Source organism: Podarcis melisellensis (genome assembly GCF_964234715.1).
Source record: "Podarcis melisellensis genome assembly, chromosome: 3".
NCBI lineage: Eukaryota > Metazoa > Chordata > Lepidosauria > Squamata > Lacertidae > Podarcis > Podarcis melisellensis.
Window position 1 is genome coordinate 31,777,266 of NC_138530.1, and position 23,721 is coordinate 31,800,986.

Sequence of the window (23,721 nt, forward strand, 5' to 3'; positions counted from 1 at the left end):
TGGAAGGCATAAGCTTTGAGGAGGGAGTTAAAAGAAGCAAGAGGAGGCCTCACGTAATTTTTCCAAATGAAAGTGTGGAGTCATTTGAGAACAAGGAGAGCTTCAGACAGCTGAGGGGGGGTGGGGTCTGAAGAGAGAAGGCCACAAGCAGAGATAGATATTGATACAGTGGTACCTCGCAAGACGAATGCCTCGGAAGACAAAAAACTCGGAAGATGAAAGAGTTTTTCGTTTTTTGAGTTGCTTCCCTATGGGCTTGCTTCGCAAGATGAAAACGTCTTGCAAGTTTGTTTCCTTTTTCTTAAAAATGCATTCCTATGGGAATCCGTGCTTCGCAAGACGAAAAATTCGCAAGACGAAAAAACTTGCAGAATGAATTAATTTCGTCTTGCAAGGTACCACTGTACAAAAGTAGAGAACAGTGCTGTGAAGATCTTACAGCTCAGGTGTTGCACAACTATTATATTATCACCTGTGTTAATGGTTATAGTTGCATAACAGTGATTTAAGAAGGCCAGCTATCAAAGGGCAAGGGTTAGGACTGCTTTGTGAAAACCAAGTAGAGAGCTCCTCGTTTGCAGCACTGTTCACGTTTCACTGCAGCTATTGCAAGTGTACGGTGAAGGGGTGTACGAAATGTGAATTGAGTTGCAAACTCCGTGGGAGGTAGGGATGTGGGAGAAATTCAATTCAGCTCATATTTAAAGGCGAATCTCTCAAATCTGAACTTTCCAAAACAACGTGAGAGCTGAAATGCAACCATCCTTCCAAATTCACGCTTACTCGAATTTTGCGGTGCAGTTCTCCGACCGACCATTGTTCAGAAAAATGCATATATCCATGATCAAAAAAATGAACCTATTGGTGGAAAATAGCATACAAATGCATTATATTAGAGGGAAATGCTTGCAGAAATGTACACATTTGTCAAAATTGCATGCAAAAATATATTTGTGGGCTGGGAGTAGAGGATACTGACAGAAGGCCCCCCAACTTAGCTGATATAAAAGGTTTACAATCCACTTGCCTTGTAGACACTGATACGAGTTTCTAGCCAGGTTACAGTTCTTCTTTTAGGCTGCAAAGGAGGTCACAAACTACCTTCATCTGGCTCATCAGGGGAAAATACATTGCTACAGAGGTTTCTGAATTTAGATACAGAAAAGTCCAAACATTATAAATAGCTGTGTACATTGGTTGCTAATAATCCACAGCATTTGGCAAGCAAAACTTTATCTTTTTTTTTTAATTGACCGAATATGCAGAACTAGACAAATTGACTGGGAAGATTCGATACCAGAAAGACCAAAAGTTTATCGAGAACTGGGGAAAATTTACAGAATATCTGAAAAATATATGTGATACACAGACAACGCTTGTTGGTTTTGAAGAGATTCTGTGAAATAGTAAGAAATACTGCAAAAAAAGAGAGTAAGAGGAAAAGGAGTGGGGAAAGGCAATATCATGTTTAGAAATGCGTTAATAAATAGAAATTTTTCGAAAGATTGACAGAGAAACAAAAGGAAGTCAAAAATTGAAGCATGAGTGTAAAATAATTTGTTGACTGTATAAAACTTGTTTGGAAAATGAATAAAAATTATTTTTTAAAAAACTTTATCTTTTTTTCGAAGGGAATTAAGGACTTTGAAGGGTGGGGGACAAATCTTTAAAATGTTACAATATTATTTGGGTCATAATTATCATTCAAACTGCTGCTACCTGAGACCGTTGAAGCGGTAGATAATGGACACAACCTTTACTATTTAAAACTGTAGATTCTCATGTAACACTAAACCCTAGTTCAGTGCTATGTGTTCAAACTGCAACAATTTTGAGTGAAGCACTGGGTTTGTGCACTCCCATCTCATCTTCGGTCTGAGTATACCTGAAGGAGCGTCTCCACCCACAGCGTTCTGCCTGGACACTGAGGTCCAGTGCCGAGGGCCTTCTGGCGGTTCCCTCACTGTGAGAAGCCAAGTTACAGGGAACCAGGCTGAGGGCCTTCTCAGTAGTGGCACCCACCTTGTGGAACACCCTCCCACCAGATGTCAAAGAGAAAAACAACTACCAGGCTTTTAGAAGACATCTGAAGGCAGCCCTGTTTAGGGAAGCTTTCAATGTTTAATAGACTATTGTATTTTAATTCTGTTGGAAGCTGCCCAGAGTGGCTGGGGAAACCCAGCCAGATGGGCGGGGAATAAATAATAAATTATTATTATATTTTTATTATTCCTGTGTGGCCAGGAGAAGCACTTTGCTAGCATTTAAATTTATTCCTGGCTTCCTACATACAAATCAGAGATTGACCCGATTTTGTAATAAACCGCCGTTTTTAAACAAGACAACTTCAAAACATGGCTTCTAAATCTGGCTTATTTAACTCTGATAAAGCATGATCTCTGGTAACTATTTGGGATTCTTTGAAAGTGAAACCAAACACTAGCAAAGTCCTTGAGGCTGAGGCATTGTTACAGCTTGTGCCTGAAGCACTAAACCAGAGATACCCAGGTTGGTGCCCTCCAGATGTTGTGAACTACAGCTCCCGTCAGCTCCAGCTAGAATGACATGGTCAGGTATGACAGAAGTTGTGCGTTGGTTTAGTGATGTATAATTTCATGGTTCTTCCTAATTGATTGCTCTGCACACCAACTGTTCTCTGGTGTGTGCTATGAATTCAGAAGGAAAGGAATTAAGAAGTGGGTGTTGAGCTATTGGTAAGTGCCTCCTTGAGTGGACTAGCCCTTGAGTGATGTTCTTTGTCATCTGTGTCTCAGAAGCCCCACTGACATCAACTATAATTTAGTGTCTTCAGTTCCATGGTGTCAAACATCTAATATAACGAGTAGAAGTCTACTTGGTGTGTTTGTGTGTGTGTGGTTGTGGTAGTCAGATGGGAAGAAAATACCCCATTCTGTTCACAGAACAAGAAAGAAAACGCCGTTGAATTAACTTCAGCGCCATGGTTATTTGATATTTCCATTCAGCCCTAGAGTAACTGCAGAACAATTCCAGCCCCCTCACCCACCCTGGGACCTTAGAGTGAAGGGCAGGTAATAAATTAATCATCATCATCAGTGCTTTTTTCCTTTAAAAAATGTTTAGGGATACTCTCATTTTCCTACTCACATTTAAATACCGCCCCTCATTGAGGCCAAACTTAGATTCACAAATGTTTAGGGGTATGCGTACTCCTGCATAACCCCAGAAAAAGGACTAATAAGAATAATAATAAATATTCAGGTTGTAAAGTATGTAGGAAAATAGCCAGATTCACATGTTACCCTTGGTATTTGTAGCCACATCCTTTCTGATGCTGCCTTACCTTTGACATCTATGTGTGTAGATCTGAGCCAAAACAGGAGTGCATGCCACGCCTTTTTTTCAGTCTCCCTGTGAAATGTGTCCCCTTTTATGGTGACTTCACAAGTTTATTTTGGAAAGGGAGCAAAACAATTTGTGAAGAGGCAGGTGTCTAAGGGTAGAGAAGGTGGAATGTGTCCCCATTGTTGATGCAACTAAGCTGATTCTCCTTCACCTTATTTAGTTGTATTTAGTTGACTAGCTGAATCAAAATGATAAGGGGATATACATCTGAAAGTTGCTCATTTGCACTGCTTTTCTTTCAATGGGATGTGCATCCTCATTTCATTCAACTTGTCACTGGTTGATAACTATGTGTGACTAGAGTAGGCACTGAAACTGCCTCTATAATCTAGCATGGCAGGGACTCTGTGACTCACAAAGCCTGCTCCCTTTTAAGGTGGAACGGAAATATCCTAACAGAAACAGCCCAGTTTCTTGGGCTTTGGGAATGCCTTCCTTCTGCTCTTCCACCCATACTTGGACATGAGGGACTGTGGGAGGGTTATTAGTCTACATAACTTTTAGAATACATTTGAAGGCAGCCCTGTATTGGGAAGTTTTTAAAATGTTTGATATCTTACTATGTTTTAAATATGCTGCAAGCCACCCAGCCAGATGGGTGGGATATAATAATAATAATAATAATAATAATAATAATAATAATAATAATAATAATAATTTGTCCTCAGTGACATCATTGTATAGCTGCCAAGCACTATGGGCAGTCTGGCCAATTGGATTTACTTTTGGTAACTTTGATGTAAGTCTAATTGTCATATTTTAGATAACGAAGAGGTTAATGAATGAGAAGTGATATCAAATATTAAAACACATTTGCCCTGGATTATGCAAAAAAACCCCCAGGCATATACCATTCAAATGAAAGGAAGGTAAACCAGGTACATGAAAGTTGTATATCTGTATTTCAGTCTGCATCCTGCAAGATGGATTTCTATTCCAGACATTTGTTTTTACCGCTAAACAGTTGTATACTGTTAAATGTTCATACAAATGGAACATTCCTACAGCTGCAATTATTTCTTTCTTTTTAGCATGCCCAACAATGGACCCCGAAGTATATCTTAATTTTTTCATTAATCAGTTTCCATTCAGTGTTGAAATTCTTCCAGGAAGTCAAGCCAGATATATTTATGAATATGTACAGTTTGTCTGGTGCTGCTGATTAAAGGTCAGGCTTATAATGACCTCTGGCTTTAAACAAAGAAAACAACTGATAAATATCTGCCCCCTTTATTTTGCTTGAGTTTCCTTAACCCTAATAGGAAATCTTCATTTCAGGACAATCCACTAGAATGGGTTGTCCTTTTTTTGTTTGTTTATATTGGAATATGTTGCATGGATTAGTTCTAGACTGGGCTGCCTAACAAGAAAGCATATACTTTCCCCATGTGTGTGGGTGTATTTTTGTACATTAATATTTTTTTCTTAGTCTCATGTTTTACTATCTGCCTTGCCTTTCAAGTGGCCTGGGCAGGATCCTAAAGCTGTAAAGCTTCTAGTACGTTTTAGGCACGGTATTAAAAACAAAGCATATATGGGTTTTTCTAAGATAATGTTTGTGTAGGTTCCATAATTTCTGAGCTTCCAGTGTAGTGTGTCCTAAGGGGGAATGGGATACACACTGGAATAGCCAGCAGAAAAAGGGTTCTCAGTGCACAGGATAGAACTCCTACAAAGATTGCATATATAGGTTTTTTGTTTGGGGGTGGAGGGGAAGCTTTGTAGGCAATGTTATGTATTGAAGTTCTTACCCTGGCCACCAGGAGTATTGTGTATGTAGTTTTCACTCAGGTCCACGTCAGTTATTTTAGGCGGGAAACCCTGGGTTGTTCTTGCTACAATGTTGACAGCCAGCTGCCTATAAAAGCAGGCCGGCTGAGCTGTTTGCTGTTCAGTCTTCTGTTCCAGCTTACAAAATAAAGAGCTGCTTGGAGAAATCGCTGTGTCGTCTGCCATGTCTACCCACTATTCTACAGGCAAGATTGAATCTTTGAGTATCCTATAGGGTATTTCACAGTCAGTAATTAATTCAGGCAATCTTAAAGCAGATCCTTCATAGGAAGAAACAAAGGAATTACAACCTTATTTTTTGTGTTGCTGATTCTTGAGGCTGGGGGTTATTTGCAGGAAAGACTTCCTGGTGTAGAAACGATTAAGCATCTTCTCTTGCAAGCCCCTATCCCCAGTTCACATGACATTTCTGCAAACACAGCATGTGTTTGCCAAGATATAAAGTTCTGCCCTTGAGCAATTTCTTAAATCTACACTTTAATGTTGATCCTGTATCCTTTTCTAAGAATGCCCTTTTCCAATGCCCTTTTACCTTAGAAATTAACTTTCACTTTTTAAAAAGTACTTGCATAAAATAAAAGCCTTTATAAGATAAGTGGAACTCCAGTACTGATAACATAAATGAATGCTTTACAGTTTTGAAGGACTGGGACTACAGTTCCTAGTATCTTCCAGAATCAAACTGATGTGACCCAGATAATGCGTTGAGATTTTCATCTCTAAAAGTTGATCTCCTAGGCTTAGTTACTAAGCCTGAGGCTGTTCACTTCCAAGTCTTTCTGATCTTACGGGCCATCAGGGTTGCCATACATCTGGAATTTTCTGGACATACCCAGAATACTGCAGTTGGAAGCATTGTCTGGGCAGAAAGTGACAAAAATGTCCGGGGGAAATCCAGACATATGGCAACCCATGTCAGCAGTGTCGTTTTTGCAGATTTTCATTTAAAATAGCTCTAAAAGTCAGTCTTGTTTGCGATTTTGCAAAAAAAAATCAACAACTTTTGCGTTCAGATTTTCACTTTGTGAAATATAGTAACCCTAAAATAACGCATCTACTCATACTTCTTAGGAATCAAAAGTCCAGAGGTGAGTTGTTCAAGAGCAGAATGCATCTGCCCACCTTTCTTTTCTGACTCTTCCCTGTAAAAGATGAAAACCAATATTGGGGACAGAGAATCTAAGATAAAAAAAGATTGAGAAGTTTCATGGGGGATGTAGAAGGTCTTGGAAGGTCCACACAAAAGTAGATTGCTGTACAAATTAAAAGTAAACATAAGCTAGCACAGTGGAAACATAGGTCACACCCTGTGTTTGAATCTAAAGTGTGTATTAATATTCTTTATATTAGTGAGTTGACTTTTCCCCAACCAGGGTGGGTTAGGGCATTACACTGGTTGTCCAATGCATTGAAAAAGCCTCATTTAAAGTGCTTATCTATAAAGTATTTCTAGGACTGCCTTTACCCGCATGAACCTAGATGCAAAGATCTTCATTGGAAGCCTCGAGTCTTCCCATCTTCTGACATTAGACAGGGCAGCACTGGGGAGACGGCCTTTTCAATTGCGGTGCTCTGAATGCAAAATGCCTCCCTAGGGAGGCTTGACTGGTGCCAAACTTGATGTTCCTACAGTGCCAGGTGAATGTTTTTTTATTTCCCCAGCCCTTCCAGCATGCCATCCAGTTATACCTTGAGACAGTTCAGTTCTGAAAGGTGGCCTGTAAACATTTCAAATAATAAATTAAATATTAATGTTGCTGGCAATTTTTTTTTTTTACTGGCTCTGCTTTTTTTGTTAACATTTTTGGAAGGGTTTTTTTTTAAATGGCTCTTACATTATTTTTGGAAGCAGCTTTGAGCATTGTTAAATGGAAGGGGGCATGTAAGTGTGGTTGTTTTTAAAGCAAGTAGGCTATTAGAGCAAAACTGTAAAACAGTGTTCTCATAATCAGAGCAGTGGGATGTCTGTCAGTAGAAAACGATTGAGGTCTGTGGGCTATAAAAAGGGAGAAAATAGAAACAAGCTCCTTTATCAGCAGTGAATTGTAATAGGACAGACATTTTGGGATCTGATGGCTGTGATGGGCTATAAGCCATAGAATGTCATCTGGGCTGTTAGTTTCATGAAACAGAGACATTTAGATGGCTGATAATAACCACAAAGGGGCTGCAGGGAAGGCATTTCTCTCATGCAGAAAAGCAGATACAGGAACTATCCTTTAGATTACATGCTCTGGAAATGGATCTCCTATCATTAATTCTTCTGTGTTTCATTGTTGCTGCCAGCTGGGCTATTGACTTTTGGGAGAAGAAGCTTTGTTTTAACAACAAACTGATGCAGGTTCTGTAAAAGTCCATGGCCCTGCCTGATACCCACATCTTTGTTGTTTTCCTTTTAACCCATGTTTTTCCTTGGTAACGTAGAAAAAAGGAAGAGTCACCAGGTGGCATATTTTGGCTGGAAGTTCTTGGTTGTACTTGTTTTTGGACTTGGAATTCTCCCACCATATGGATTTGGGATTTATCTCAAGTGAAGAAACTCAGAACATTGTTAGGTTTTAAGATAACGGATTGCATCTAGAAATCACTGCCATGGGGGTGAGGTACCTCAAGGCTGGGTGCTGAATGTGGCCCTCCAGACTTTTCTATCTAACCCTTGGGACTCTGTCCCAGCAGCACCCCTCCTCTAGGGCAGCCCACATTGGCCCTGCCTGCCCCACACCTTGCTCAAATGCTTTTTCCTGTCATCGTGTGCCCTTGCACTGCCATAATGTGTCTTACTTTCCCAGCTGTGTGTGTGTGTGTATATAAACCTCTGATTTATATTTGGCGTTTTTTTCATGGCTGGACTGTAGCCTCCTGAACAAAAGTATGGTACCTTGGAAGTCGAATGGAATCCATTCTGGAAGTCCATTTGACTTCCAAAACGTTTGAAAACCAAGGCACAGCTTCCGATTGGTTGCAAGAAGCTCCTGCAGCCAATCGGAAGCAGCAGAAGCCGCGTTGGACGTTGGGGTTCCAAAAAAGTTTGCAAACTGGAACACTCACTTCTGGGTTTGCGGCATTCGGGAGCCAAAACATTCGAGTTGCAAGGCGTTCGTCAACCAAGATACAACTGTATGTGTCACTTTGGCCTTCAGTCACAGCTACCCCCGGCATGTGATCACCATGTGGTCCTGGAGCTGAAAAAGGTACTCCATCCTGCACTATGGGGTTAAATGTATTTGTTGGAAGCCAGCTCAAATAAAAAGATTTTGTGGCACTTATGGAAGAGATACAGACTTATGGAAGAGATACATCTCTTATGGAAGAGATACAGAGGGAATCTGGTCAGGACCTGTGGCCTCTCCATTCTCAGTCAACATTCAACAGAGGTAATCAGTCAGCCGCACATTAGCAGTGACCAAGTCTGCCGGACAACACAACATGCTACTTTTTCATATAGTACCAACATTTTATTTTAAATAATGTGGTATTCTATTGGCATTTTAAAATGAATATTGTAGCATTGTGGGGCTACTTTTGCAGTTAGAACAAAATTTGGCAGCTCAACTGCTCACTGGAGAAGAAAAGGCTAAGGAGCAAAGCCTACACAAATCTGGAGTGGAGACCCTAAGATGGTTGGATGGCGCCTTATATGCCTCCTTCCACCAACTCCTGCAGCCAAGCTGGAGTATTGCTCTGCTTTCCTTTGGACCACATCAGCAAGGCCCAGAGCGGGCTGCCCAGGACCTCCATACACACTGCCTAGGAGGTCACTTCAGTGCTGTTAGTACAGCTGTTTGACTTCACCCCAGGAGGTGCATTCCATTGTCGCTTGAGGCAGATGGATCGCCACCACAGCAACAACAAAGAACTATCTTCGTGCCATTTTCTTTCAGGGATGGATAATTTGCTGACTCCAGGACTATTTAGATGCCCATTCTTTTCTGCTCTCCTGCTCTCTCTTGCTCCATTGAAGCTCTGGGGCAGGCTGGAGGCTGGAGGTCATGCTGAAAAGCGACGGCTGCTGCTGCTGCTGCGCTATCCTGTGCATCAGCTGCTGGGCAGGGAGGCTGAGCAGCCTAAACAAAGCCCCGCTGTGCCTTTGGTGTCTTTGAGGCTTGCTCCGCTCTCACTGAAATCCTCTTTGGGCTCTGTAGAAGGTCTCCTCGTGAGCCACAAGGACTCTCCAGCACTCTCCTGCTATTTCCTGGTTTGGATCTATTCATTCATTCATTCATTCCCCAGTGCCACGCATATACATGATCATTGTGCAAGTCAATCGCAAGTAAGTGGGGTGGATGCCTGTATTCAGTATGTTCAGTTCTGACATTTAGTGTAAAGGCTTCTGCTATAGAGCTTATATTAATAGGCAATTCAAAATAACTCAATATCAATATTTGCTTTTTGAAGGGACATAGGGATGAAGCCAGCAGAAGCATAAATTCTGAAATCTTCATTCAAACTTTGGATTATTTATTTTAATTCTTTCTAGCATTTCTCTTTCACCTTTACATTACGTATTTATTTTAAAAAGTGCTCAAGGCTGCTTGTGTGTGAGGAGACAATGAGGCACAGGGTACGGCTCCATTCAAAAAAAAAAACCCCCACTGTGCTCTGTTTACTTTTGACTGATCTTGTTTTAAGAAAGACACCTAGATTTATATCAAACAAACCCCCGGAAAGAGGTTTTAGTATCAACACCTGGAATCCATCAAATCTTTTCAGGTACTTTTTTCTTCTTGGGTTCCTCCCCACTTTCCACTTCACTTAATAATTTATTTTTATCTGTATTTCTTATGGCACTGACTCTTAGATATAATAGAATCATAGAATTGTAGAGTGGGAGGGGACCACCATGGTCATTATTCCAACCCCCTGCAATGCGGGAATCTTTTGTCCAATGTGGGGCTTGAACCCATGGCCCTGAAATTAAGAGTCGCGTGCTCTGCTGACTGAGCTATTAATGTTTTAACTCAGTTTGTGATGTGCTTTCCGTGACGCGGAAGTGTCTCCGGACAGCACTGGCCCCCGGCCTCTTAAGTGAGATGGGCACACAACCCTAGAGTCGGACACGACTGGCCCGTACGGGCAGGGGTACCTTTACCTTTACCTCAGGTTAAGAACAGTTTCGGGTTAAGAACAGACCTCCAGAACGAGTTAAGTTCGTAACCGGAGGTACCACTGTAGATAATACCTGAGAGATCTGTCTGTCAGTGCAGTGATAGTTATTAGGACATCCTTTTTCAGCCATAAGTAGCCAGGAAACAGCAAATATAGGGGATGTTCCTATATGGTAAGTTAATAAAAACAATAACTGAGGCAATTCAGGACAGACAAAAGTAAGTGTGGCTTCACACCACGCTTACATCTTGCTACCACAAGATGCAGAGGATTAGCCAAATCCTCAAATAGGTAGAAATAAGGCTACCAGTGACTGCTAGTCATGACAGCCATGTTGCCTCCAGAATCAGAGACGAAATGTACTATATCTACGGAAGGCAATATGGCTACTCTGACTAGTGTGCCTCTGAGTACCACTTGCTGGGGGGTTGCAATCATGTCTGGCTCTTGGAAATGTTAGGTTAGCCACTCCGAGAACAGAATTCTGGATATGATGGGGAAATAATCAGTCGATGGAAAGCCAAACAACCCCCGTGTACACAAATCTGGATGAATGCTCCCTGTTGTATAACCTCCCTGAAAACAAATAGGGACAGGTGCTCAGAGAACGTGCATTGTATATAACCTCACAAGCTTTCTGCAAGCAAATAGGGATGAATGTTCAATAAACAGGTCATCTTAAGGGGCCCTTACCGTATCATCACAGCTGATAGTTGAAAGAATCTTTCCTGAGGTGGGCTCATCTGTGATCAGGTAGTTCCTAGAAGTTATTTTTTTTTGCACAATATTACACATTAAACGTGGGTGAGTCCAACCTTTTGAAAGATTACTTCTTCAGAGGCTAAGTGTAGCTCATCTGTACCACACAATATGTGTGTGTGTGCTTATGAAGCTACTTTTTTTTAGTGCTAAAACATTTGCAAGTCTACTCTCCAGCGTTATGTGGGAATGACAGAATGCCCTGCTTGGCTCTGGATCAGCTAACGTTAGTATACCGATAAGAATAACATTTGAAGTGCTGGTGTCTGAAAAGTTCATTAGAGCTGGAGCCAGCATACCCAAGAAAATAACTCCTCTTGGGAGGGAGTCTGCTTACATGAGCTGTGTAAGGGCGACACTCGTGGAAGATCACTTTTCCTTCTCTGTGATTTGTGGAGGTTAGGGGAACAAACATTTATTTATATGAGTGAAGCCTTTCAGAAAAGTCTGCACCAGCTCTTGTCATTCTAGCTTGCTGTGACCGTGTGGGGAAGTAAGAACACGAACATTTAGAACAGCAATATAACCAAACATGGTATCAAGTAGAAACTGCAGCACTGGGTCAAAGAACCAGGGAGTTGGCTCACTGCCAGTAGCTGAGTCATTCAGTAACACCTACCACTATGTTAGCAATTAGGTGTTGCATTTTGCATCTCATTTACCTCTTTTTCCAAAGGTATAACCTCTCAATTTGTGAAGTAGTATGTTGCCTAACTGGAACCAAACAAGAACAAGATTCTTTTTAAACCTCCCCATGACTTTTTTTCCCTTCCCCCACTCCAAGGTATAAACAGATGTTTGTTTATGAGGTTGGTAATAATGGGACACATTTTTTAAGACTGAATTTCTATACAAGGATCAACAATATTTTTGGGCCAGTAGGTACAGTATATCTCAAATTTTGATTTGAGTGCTGTGGGCATCAGTCACAAAATGGCTGCTGTGGGGGGCATGAGATAAACTATGAACCATGCCTTCTGCAATATAAAACCAGCAACTCTTCTGGTTTATCCACAGCAGGAGACACATGGCTAAGCCTCCTTGCAAAGTTTTCACATTTCACTTTTGGTGGTGGTGGTGGGGATACTTTAACCCACCCATACTTACTGTTGTGTAGTGTTGTGCAAAAAAATAACTTCTAGGAACAAGGAGCAAGCTATGGAGATTTCAAGGACTTGAAAATAAAATGAAAGCAGGGAAAGTGCACTAAAGTGCAAAGGGGGGTACATCTTTAGGACCCCTGTGTTTCCTATTGCCTGATGTCCAAACAATTCACTTACCAAGCCCAGCTCTGATTTCACTCACTGATCACTGAATTTCAAGTATTGTTGTTGTTGTTGTTGTTAATAATTGATACGCTGCCCATCTGAGTGGGTTGCCCCAGCCACTCTGGGCGGCTCCCAACAAAAAGTAGTAAAAACACAATATGACATCACACAATATGACATCATAAACTCCCAGCCTGCACACATAGTCATTTAGGGGCACAGTTTAAAGCAGCTTGGTTGTCTTGAATTCCTGATTCTGCCTTTAAAAATTCTGCTTTTTGTTGTTGTTTTTCTCATGAAAATTCACCTGCATTTTAGTGCACATTTCCCCTTATATACATGTTTGTGTGCAATTTTGCCTAATTTTGCAAAACGATTTTGACAGTTAACACATTCATATGTATATTCTGCTAAAACACGCATTTTTATGCACACTTTACCCTAGTATGTGCATTTCTTTGTACACATTATGTGTCTGGAGAACTGCACCGCAAAATTGGGAGATGGGTGGAATTCAAAGAACGGCTGTGTTTTGATTCGCTTATTGTTTCGGGAAGTGCGAATTAAGTAAATTCATATTTTAATATTAAGTGAATTGAATTTCTTCCTCCCCCCACCCCCCGCCTACAAGCAGGCACTGCTTATAAAATGCATCATCTCACCCTTGGGCTTCTACAGCTGTTCAGTCTTGTGAAAATGAAGCCCTCAAGGATATTGTCTCATTAAAAGAAGAGTCTCCCCATCTTTTCTTCCCACTACCACCTTCCAGCTTCAATATAGAGTTGCTTTCTTCGACCTCAGCGGCTCCCACCCACTCTTTTTCTCTGCAGTGCTTCTAAACTAGCTTGAGGAGAGTTTGGAGAAAGTGGGAGTTGGAAATAAAGGCAACAGCAGGAAAAGAGGGGGGGAGTGTCTTGAGATATTATACAATAGAAGAAAGCAACTTAATTTGAGTTTGCAAAAGGTTTGGGGGTTTTTTAAATGGGCAGGGATGGCACAATTTCCCCCCTCTCGCTGGTGGGAGTTCTTAGGTAGGTTGTCTTTCTCAAGAGGCCTGGGAGACGAGCATCCACCTCCCCCAAAACTAAAGTGCTTGAAGCTTCACATCCAACACTGCTTTCACCTCTGCCTGATCATCCACCTGCCTCTCTGCTATATTAGGAAATGAGCACTAGAAGATTGAAGCCGCCTCTGATACTATTTTTCCAGGACAGTTGAATTAAAACAACGATAACCGAAAGTCATAGCAGCAATAAAGAACCTAAAGCGCTAGATTAGTCCATGTCTTCAACCTAATGTTGTGTATGTTCCTTGGATGCTTAGATATTCATGATATCAGTAGACAGTAGACTGTGGATTTCATGGGTTTGCCATGGCTGAAATTTATGGAGGCAGGGGTGTCCCTTCCAGTCCATTGATTCTGCTTTTCCATTTCCTTTCCCCAGAAGTTTAAGGTGTCCCAACAATTTCTTCAGGGTTGTTGTTGTTTTAAAAAAACCTATTGTATGTTTTGTACCACTTGTATCAAATGCACCATATCAAAAACATGTTCCTGTAAAATGTATCTTCTACGGGCAGAGTATTAACCTTTGTGAAGGAACAAAACAAAAAAATTCCTTCCAGTAGCACCTTAGAGACCAACTAAGTTAGTTCTTGGTATGAGCTTTCGTGTGCATGCACACTTCTTCAGATATTTCTTCAGATAAGTGTGCATGCACACGAAAGCTCATACCAATAACAAACTTAGTTGGTCTCTAAGGTGCTACTGGAAGGAATTTTTTTGTTTCAACTACGCCAGACCAACATGGCTACCTACCTGTAAAATTAAAATTGATTGTGACCAAGTGACAAAGAGTTCTTCATATAATCCAGCTACAGAGCTCTGTGTTTTATTAACATGATCAAACACATTTGGGGATTCAGTTTTACCTGCAAAAAAGTTTTCCATTCCCTGTACCCGCCAGCCTTCCCTGGTAGAGGAGGATAGTCAAGCTGATCAGGGGTCTGGAAACCAAGTCTTATGGGGAACAGTTAAGGGAGTTACTGTAGTTAGGTTTAGCCTGGAAAAGAGGGGATAGGATAGCCATCTTCAAATGTCTAAAGCGCTGTCACATGGAAGATGGAGCAAGCTTGCTTTCTCCTGCTCTGGAGAGTAGGACCCAAAACAATGGCTTCAAGTTACAAGAAAGGAGATTCCGAGTAAACGCCAGGAAGAACTTTCTGACAGTAAGAGCTGCCTGACAGTGGAATGGACTCCCTCAGGAGGTTGCAGAATCTCCTTCCTTGGAGGTTTATAAGCAGAGGCTAGATGACCATCTGTCAAGGACTGCTGTGCTCTGCTGCCCAGGAGGATTCTCCTGAGTGAGAGTCTGAGGGCCCTGCTCCTTCCTGCCACTCACCATCTGGCCCAGGGCGGGGCCTGAAGCCTCACAAGGACTGCTGTGCTCTGCTGCCTGGGAGGATTCTCCTGAGTGAGAGTCTGAGGGCCCTGCTCCTTCCTGCCACTCACCATCTGGCCCAGGGCAGGGCCTGAAGCCTCACAAGGACTGCTGTGCTCTGCTGCCCAGGAGGATTCTCCTGAGTGAGAGTCTGAGGGCCCTGCTCCTTCCTGCCACTCACCATCTGGCCCAGGGTGGGGCCTGAAGCCTCACAAGGACTGCTGTGCTCTGCTGCCCAGGAGGATTCTCCTGAGTGAGAGTCTGAGGGCCCTGCTCCTTCCTGCCACTCACCATCTGGCCCAGGGTGGGGCCTGAAGCCTCACAAGGACTGTTCCTGCCACTTACTATCTGGCCCAGGGTGGGGCCTCACAAGGACGGTTGATGCCACTGATGCTGCTACTGCCCAGGAGGACCCGAAGGGGTGCAGAGTTCTTTTTAACATGTTTTAATATGTTTTAAAATTTCCCTTTTCCTTTAGATTTTTTATATATGGGGTGGGAGGGATGTGTGGGTGGGCTTGGGAATTTGTTAGATTTTGATGAATTTGTAATTTTTGTAGTTTTTGTTTGTATTGTTTTATTGTTTTTCTGGGTTGTTTTTGTTTTTATTGTTTTGGGCTACGAAAGAATAACATCAATTGCCATCAATGGAGGCTACTATGAGGCTTGGGATTGCTACCGTGGAGGGGCGAGGGAGGTATGGCGGTGGGGGCAGATGTAATAGGCGAAGGGGATCGAGATATGGATATGCTCGTACCCCTTCCAATCTGCGCCCCATCCCTAGGGACGAGGGTAGGGTGAGCAAGGATTACTCACCTCCGTCACTGGTGTTGTGCAATGCCAGGTCTATAGGCAACAAAACCGCCACCCTGCGAGATTTCTTTACCTCGCAGGGGGTCGACCTGGCTTGTGTGACGGAGACCTGGGTGCGCGAAGGGGCAACAGTTACCTTACGAGAGATGGCGCCCCCGGGTTTCTCCGTCCTCCACCAGTCGTGGACTGTGGGCCGGGGGGGAGGGGTGGCATTATTAATCCGGGAAGATTGTCCTTTCAGGGCTCTACCATCACCATCGATCCCCGGCATTGAATGTGTTGGCCTAGTGTGGGGCTCCGAGGAGAGCTTGGCTGTTTGGCTGGTGTACCGGCCACCTAGCGCACCAGCAGCCACCCTGTCAGGCCTATTGGAGGCGGTGGCTGGCTGGGCCTTGGAGTTCCCTAAACTATTGGTATTGGGGGACTTCAACATCCATGCTGATGCCACTCCCTCCTCACAGGCTCTGGACCTGGTGTCTTCCATGGCGACACTAGGGTTCTCCCAATTTGTTTCGGGCCCCACACATCAAGCAGGCCACTCGCTGGATTTGATCTTTGGCGTAGGTATAGATGTGATCATGTCTCCTTCAATGAAAGTGCCATGGTCTGATCACTACGCTCTGAAAGCCAGGATTGACTTTCCACCCCCACCCTGCTTAGGTGGCGAGCCAATTTGGGCTCGCCCGCAGAGGCTGATGGACCCTGATAGATTCCGTCAAGCCTTGCGGGACCTTGCTCCCCCTGGCGACTCATTGACTGAGCTTGTTGAGGGCTGGAATACCCAGCTCCTGGCAGCCATCGATGAGATCGCACCTAGGCGCCCTCTGTGACCCCGCAGAAACCGGGCTCCCTGGTTTACCGAAAAGCTCCGGAAAATGAAGCGGGACCTCAGACGGCTAGAGCGAGTATGGCGGGGTGCCCGTGACGGAGCCTCAAGAACATCTTATAGGGCTTTTATGAAAACCTATGAGATGGCGGTGAAGGCTGCTAAGAAGTCTTACTTCTCGGCCTCCATTGCATCCGCTAGCTCTCGCCCGGCACAATTATTTAGTATAATCAGGTCTTTAACGTCCCTTGAGGGACAGCAAAATTTAAATAACAATTTGGCACATAGCTGTGAGGCATTTGCGAGCTTTTTTGCGGAGAAGGTCTTGCTGCTCCGCCATGACCTCCCTGCCAATTTGGATACAATAAAGGAACTGGAGGCCCCTCGACTGTCCTCAGGTCCAGTATTGGACCACTTCGACCGGATATCCCCAGCCGATGTGGACAGACTCCTCCGAGCTGGAAAGCCCACCACCTGTCCTCTCGACCCGTGCCCGTCTTGGCTGATTAGAGCGTGTCCAGACGAGGTGCGGGCCCTCCTGGGGGATATCATCAGTTTGTCCCTTGGCACGGGGACATTCCCTGTGGAACTGAAGGAGGCAGTGGTGCACCCGCTCTTAAAGAAAACATCATTAGATCCTTTAGATCTATCCAATTACCGCCCGGTTTCGAATCTTCCTTTCCTGGGTAAGGTGATTGAGAGAGCGGTTGCCGAACAGCTTGGTAGGTTTCTGGATGAAACATCGGTTCTGGATCCATTCCAGTCCGGCTTCCGCGCGGGTCATGGGACCGAGACGGCTCTGGTTGCCCTAACAGATGATCTTCGTAGACAGCTGGATCGAGGCGGGTCGGGGCTGCTGATCCTTCTAGATCTGTCAGCAGCTTTCGACATGGTTGATCACGAACTCCTGGACCACCGCCTTGCCGACGTGGGGATTCAGGGCACAGTCCTTCAATGGCTGCGCTCATTTCTCTCTGGTCGGGGACAGAGGGTGGCGCTTGGGGGGGAATTGTCATCGTGCCACTCCTTGGTGTGTGGAGTACCTCAGGGTGCGATACTCTCCCCAATGCTTTTCAACATCTTTATGTGCCCCCTCGCCCAGCTTGTCCGGAGTTTTGGGCTGGGTTGCCATCAGTATGCTGATGACACCCAACTCTATCTGTTGATGGATGGCCATCCTGACTCGGCCCCAGACACACTGACCAGATGTTTGGAAGCTGTGGCTGGATGGTTACGTGGGAGCCGGTTGAAGCTAAATCCTTCGAAGACAGAGGTCCTGTGGCTGGGACGGGACGATATGGGATCGGGGGGGCAACTCCCATCTCTTGCGGGGGTGCAATTAGTGCCAGCACCATCCGTTAAGAGTTTGGGTGTAATCTTCGACACCTCCCTTTCCATGGAGGCGCAGATTGCAGCTATAACAAAGGCGGCATTTTTTCATCTCCGCCAAGCTAAGCAGTTGGCTCCCTACCTCTCTCGCCCTGACCTAGCCACTGTGATCCATGCGACGGTCACCTCCAGACTGGATTATTGTAACTCGCTCTACGTGGGGCTGCCCTTGAGACTGACCCAGAAACTCCAGCGGGTGCAGAATGCTGCAGCGAGACTCCTTACGGGGTCTTCGCTGCGAGACCACATTCACCCGGTGCTATACCAGCTGCACTGGCTCCCAGTGGAGTACAGGATCAGGTTTAAGGTGCTGGTTTTAACCTTTAAAGCCCTATACGGCCTAGGACCCTCGTACCTACGGGACCGCCTCTCCTGGTATGCCCCACAGAGAAACTTACGGTCTTCAAATAAAAACATCTTGAAGGTCCCAGGCCACAGAGAAGTTAGGCTGGCCTCAACTAGAGCCAGGGCTTTTTCGGCTGTGGCTCCGATCTGGTGGAACGCTCTGTCACTAGAGACTAGGGCCCTGCGGGACTTGACATCTTTCCGCAGGGCCTGCAAGACAGAGCTGTTCCACCAGGCCTTTGGCCAGGGCACAGCCTGACTCCCTCCCTCGGCAATCTTCGTGGAGCTCTGGCACAATGGTTGCCAGTGGCTTGATTTGAATCAATTTTACAATGAATGATTTTAGAGTGTTGTATGTACTGTACTTTGTACTGTTTTATTTTTGTTAGCCGCCCTGAGCCCGGCTTTGGCTGGGGAGGGCGGGATATAAATAAAATTTATTATTATTATTATTATTATTATTATTATTATTATTATTATTATTATTATTATGTAATGATCTGGTTAAGATTCCTGCAGTTCAGAGGGTTGGACTAAATAACCCTTGGGGATCCCTTCCAACTCCACAATTCTATATAGTTTTTATGGTATGATTTTATTACACACACTTGATCTTAGCCAAAAGGCCGAGAAGCGATTTTATGTACCACTGTTGTAAACTGTGGTGGGGTTTTTTTAAAATAAAACAAACTAGCAGTATGTAAATGAAATAATGAAATGAAATGATGTTGGTTTGATATGTTCTCGTTTTGTTTGGCATGCATGTGACCCTCTTCTGCTTCCTTCCACATCCTCACTGATGCTCTTTCTTTCCACAGGGACGTTTGTGTCTGCCTTCACGGTGTTGTGTGGAGCTCGGACCGACCTCCCCGACAGGCACATCTGCTGTGTGTTCTGGTTGAACATTGCAGCAGCTCTGATTCAGATCCTCACAGCGATTGTGATGGTTGGCTGGATCATGAGTATATTTTGGGGAATGGACATGGTCATTCTTGCCAGTGAGTACAGTTGCAATAGCCTCTTTTTTCATTCTTTTTATGGGCATCCACTTGTGGAAGTTAACCGCTTTGCCATCTGGCAACAACAAGCTAAGGCTATTATCTTGTAGTTTGTCCTGTTGGTGGGATCTGATTGCAAGGGCTAAATATAGGGTTTGCATTCTTGCCCCATCCACTCTCCCTTCTCCTTGATAAAAGGCGCACGGTTTGACCTACTCTGCTCTCCCAATCGGGTGCAACATCAGGATTAACAGAACTGCTTTTGAGAGGGACATACCCCACTTCAAAGTGGGGCCAGAATTTTTGAGTGGGAAGAGTTCGTGCTTTGTGTTCCCCACTATTTAGAGCAGGGTTTCCCAAACTTGGACCTCCTGGTGTTTTTGGACTACAGTTCCCATCATCCCTAGCTGGCAAGACTAGCAGTCAGGGATGATGGGAATTGTAGTCCAGAAATAGCTGGAGATCCAGTTTTTGGAAACACTGATTTAGAGTGTCAGCTAGGTGCTAACGGGTAATCGTAGGTCTGAACCTGACAGCTATTACAGGGCTGCTATATTTTTATGACTGTACGGAGCTTCAAAAAGCCCATGCCCACGTTTGTTCTTCCAGAGAGCCACGGCAACACAGGTCTGCCACCCTTTCATGTGTGAAGGTGGGTGGACAGCAACTTTTGATAAGAGACACACAATGAATTAATAGAACCAATTATCTGTCTAAAACTGTGCCTGACTAAGCCTTCTGTATGCAAGCAGCTCGTGTATCTTTCTTTTTCTCTTTTTAAGAAAAATGTTCATTTTGTATCACTCGTATATGTCAGCTGGAAAGAAACAGATCAGAAAACAAATTTGGCCTATTAGTGAACCCAGTTTCTGCCTTCTTTCTAAGTATTTTGATCATTTCATTGGACAGGAGGTGGAAGGCCTCTAGAGGGCATGCAAATGAAGGGCTTTGCCATGCCTCTGTGCATTCAAGCATTCATTGTTGCTATTAACAATAATGAAAAAATAAGAATAAAGGACTTCTTACTCACTTTATACAATAAGGTCTCCATGGTGGAGTACAGCAATATAAAAATACAACATTAAACTCTTGTTAAAGTAATTTATAATCAGAGAAAACAAAGTGGGTCCTAAAAATGTGTATTTCAGGTGTCAAGGGGCAGAATAAAGTGATATGATACAAGCTATACAGTGAAGGCAGCAGATGCACCTTCAGGAAGGGAATTCCACAGTTTAGGAACTGCCACAGAAAATGCCTTCAATGGCATCCACTATGAGGGGGCATGCAATATGGATCTATGTGCTGATATCCATGTGTGGTAGCACCACACATGGTTACACTACCATTTCAGAAGGAGAATATCACGTTTCAATGACTTTTTAATTTTTCATCTGCCCCTGGAAAGCTAGCAAGAAAGATGACCTTACTTTTTTTGCGCATTCTAGCTTTCTGCTTGCAGGAAGTTTCTGAAATGAAGGAGCATTGAAGCTTGCTACCTACCTCACACCAACTTTCTGCACAGACCCAAAAATGATGCATTGTGTGAATTTCCAGCCACATGCATTTGTTTTCACTTTCTGTCTGAGAGGTAGACCTAATGTTAAGAGAATGTGCCTATTTAAGAGCTGGGGAAAGGCAGCTCTGCATTGGGGCTTAAAGTTCAGCTTGATGAGACACCTGCCATTTAAGGCGCCCTCTCTTCCCAAGGCGTTCTGTGATTTCAACTCAAACCGTGTTGGATACTGTGACATACAACCCTCCACTTCTCAGTTATTTGCCCTTTTCTCCAAGTGGTGTTGCTGTCATTGTTCTCTGTTTACAAATGGGAAGAAGAATCACACTGAAGTTTGCAGTTTCTGTAGAGAGGGCAAGTCAACACGACATACCTCCAATATTTCTTGAAAAAAATTTGGGGCGCCCCATAGCCACCCCAGATGGTGCCCCTGCCGCCAGCTCAGATACCATCACTGTACATGTGAAGTTGTGTTTCTTTGCCCTAATGTGTATCACTTTGCCCTTGCTTCCAATCAGGTGTGCATAGGCTCAAGGTCTTAAAAGTGAACTTTGTGTAGTGCTCTTCTGTACCTTCTGTTTTATGTCCACTTCTCTTAACTAAAATGCATGCATGACATAGTTGTGCTGCTAAGTAAGTTGTGCGCCATGCACCATGTCTTATTGTCTTAGCTTGAAGTAGGCACAAGCTTTTAAATTAATAATTTTGTCATGGTTACTTCATTCATAAAAACCAAATGTAAGTTCTTGCAGTTTATGGAGCTGGGGGGAAATTAGTTTTGCAAGCCCATTCCTCTATTAGTTTTGCAAGCCCATTCCTAATTGTAGTAAATTTCTGATTAATTGCTTATCACTTTACTTGCTTGTGTTTTTCCATTATTGATGTGCTTTGAATATTCCTGATAGTTACGTCTTTCCTTTTCTCTCTTTTTATGTTTCTTTCACGTTCTCTAAATGAACAACAAAAGTTTCACAAGGTATGTTTCTTCCACACACCTCTTTTTCTTATTTTTACTGTACACTGATAACTTAGTAATGTGTTTTCTAAGGTAAAATCCATCAGAAATCTAGAGTATAAGATGGGCTCCTCTTCCCAATTTATAACTGGGATGTGCATGTTCTACATGCTCAAATTTCTCACCCTGTGAAGTAATTTTGCTTTCCTTCCCTTGGTTATATTTTACTCCCTGGTAGTAATGCTTACATTTTTGTGGGATAATGTAAAAGCTATTCTAATATGTTCAAGTGTTATACGACCAAAGATTTTCTCAGGTTTCAAATGTTCTTGTTGCAGACTAGTTTTTGTTTCGTTAGGAAATCATTAGAAGTGCACTGAAAGACTCTTATCATGTAACATTTGGCTGACTTGGAATGTATTCCTAAGTGATCCAGTAATTACTTGCGCATGAAAGAATTATGCTGGAAATAGTAGAAGTAGTAGTAGTCATGTTTTGCTCATTTAGCCTTATGTGAATTTTATCTGTTTAGTCTTAATACAAAACTTTGTAAAGAAACAAAACCATGCAGATAAAAGCAAAAAATTTGTGCACTCATTGCAGTCACAGAACTACGCAATGTACACCGTCTTGCACAATGATCCCTCTGAAGATGCCTTCCACTTCCTCTGTTTGATTTATACCTTCACACCAGCTCCATGCAATCCCACAGGGGGCTGGTCCCTTGGAGTCTTATGGCTCAAAGGGACCACAAGAGTATTACTGGTATTATTTTGCATGATGGCTTTCACTTGAGTTTCAGCTACAAAATAACCTGTGGGAACCTTCTTCTTCTGCCTCTCACAGGGTACAACGAACATAGGATCCCTCAGCACTTGTGATGCGGTTTGGCACCAACGAAGCACAAAGATAACTTCGTTTTTGTCCTTCTTTTTCCTCTGTCCAGCGGAGCGGAGGTGCAGAGCGGCAGAGAGTGACCTTCACTGATCACTTTGACAGCCAACTCCACTGTGAAGGCGCTGCCCTGTGGATTTTCGGACTAGCACAGCCAATGCTCCGGCGTGACAGGCAAGCCATTCCAAAAGCGGGAGGGGAGCCATTGGCTAAGCTGAGATGTCACCGAGGAGGATGGCAATGGAGCAAAACATCAAAGGAAAGGGACCTGCTAGCTAGAGATGTTACCATTCTCTCCATCTGCAGGTGGGGAACACTTGGAAGCATTTCACCTCCTTTGTGACTTGCTGAGGAAACGGCTCTGGTGTGAATATCAAAGAAGCAAATGAAATATTTATAGATACATTTATAGATGTAAAAGCAAAAGTTGGATGGGACAACCTGTTTCCCAAGAGACACCCCTTGACTATTTCTTGGGTGCAGGAAGGTTCAAGCTGAGGCCTTTCTTGCTCTCTTGAGTGTGTGTGTATGTAGTTTTTAATGGTGCTCGTTGACAATCAGTTTTCCTCAGCCATCCTGAGATTTTGCTTGCTGCTTTTGTACGTTCTATGTCATTGTTAAGGTGATTCAGGCTCAGCTGTTTATGCATCCTGCCATCTTCTGCCTGCTGAATGCTGAAAACAAGTTTGGATCTGTTGTCAGCCAGGACAGGAGAAGCTGGCTCTTGCCAAGATCCATCATCACTCCTTGGTTTTATGTGGGGGCTTTGTTCTGGGGTGGGAGTGGGAGGCACAGTTTCTCAGATATTCTAATAACAAATCTTTCAGTCTTGTTGTATAGTAAGTGGAGAAAGAGCGAGTCTCCCCCTACCAGCTCCCTGAGAAGACACTGCCACTAAATGTTATTGTACTCTGGAAACATGTATATACAACAGATTGCATTCTGTAGCCCGTGTGCAGTAGAGCTGTGGCTTCTGTCTGTTTCCTAGCTTATGTGCCCAACACTCCTAGGGTGCACACAGATAGTCTTACATATATTTTAAGCATTAATTGGGAGAAAGGAATCAACCCTGCACCTCAACATTCCAAGATGAGAAAAGGAAGAAGAAGAGTTTGGATTTGATATCCCGCTTTATCACTACCCGAAGGAGTCTCAAAGCAGCTAACATTCTCCTTTCCCTTCCTCCCCCACAACAAACACTCTGTGAGGTGAGTGGGGCTGATAGACTTCAGGGAAGTGTGAC

General features: G+C 43.6%; 1 protein-coding gene across 4 annotated transcripts in view; it reads left to right on the forward strand.

The window, feature by feature from the left end:
• The window catches only part of STUM (stum, mechanosensory transduction mediator homolog), a 41,674-nt gene extending 18,098 nt beyond the window's left edge, over positions 1-23,576 (forward strand). The window contains exons 2-3 of one of the 4 annotated variants that reach the window (XM_081904527.1): positions 18,937-19,116; positions 21,597-21,676. In XM_081904527.1, the coding sequence (XP_081760653.1) occupies positions 18,937-19,116; positions 21,597-21,661 (245 nt within the window). In that variant the 3' untranslated portion in view covers positions 21,662-21,676. Of the gene's footprint in view, positions 1-18,936; positions 19,126-20,561; positions 20,618-21,596; positions 21,677-22,430 lie in introns of those variants that run through there. The other 3 variants (XM_081904530.1, XM_081904529.1, XM_081904528.1) reach the window with 3 other exon arrangements.
• The last annotated feature ends 145 nt before the right edge of the window (positions 23,577-23,721 follow it).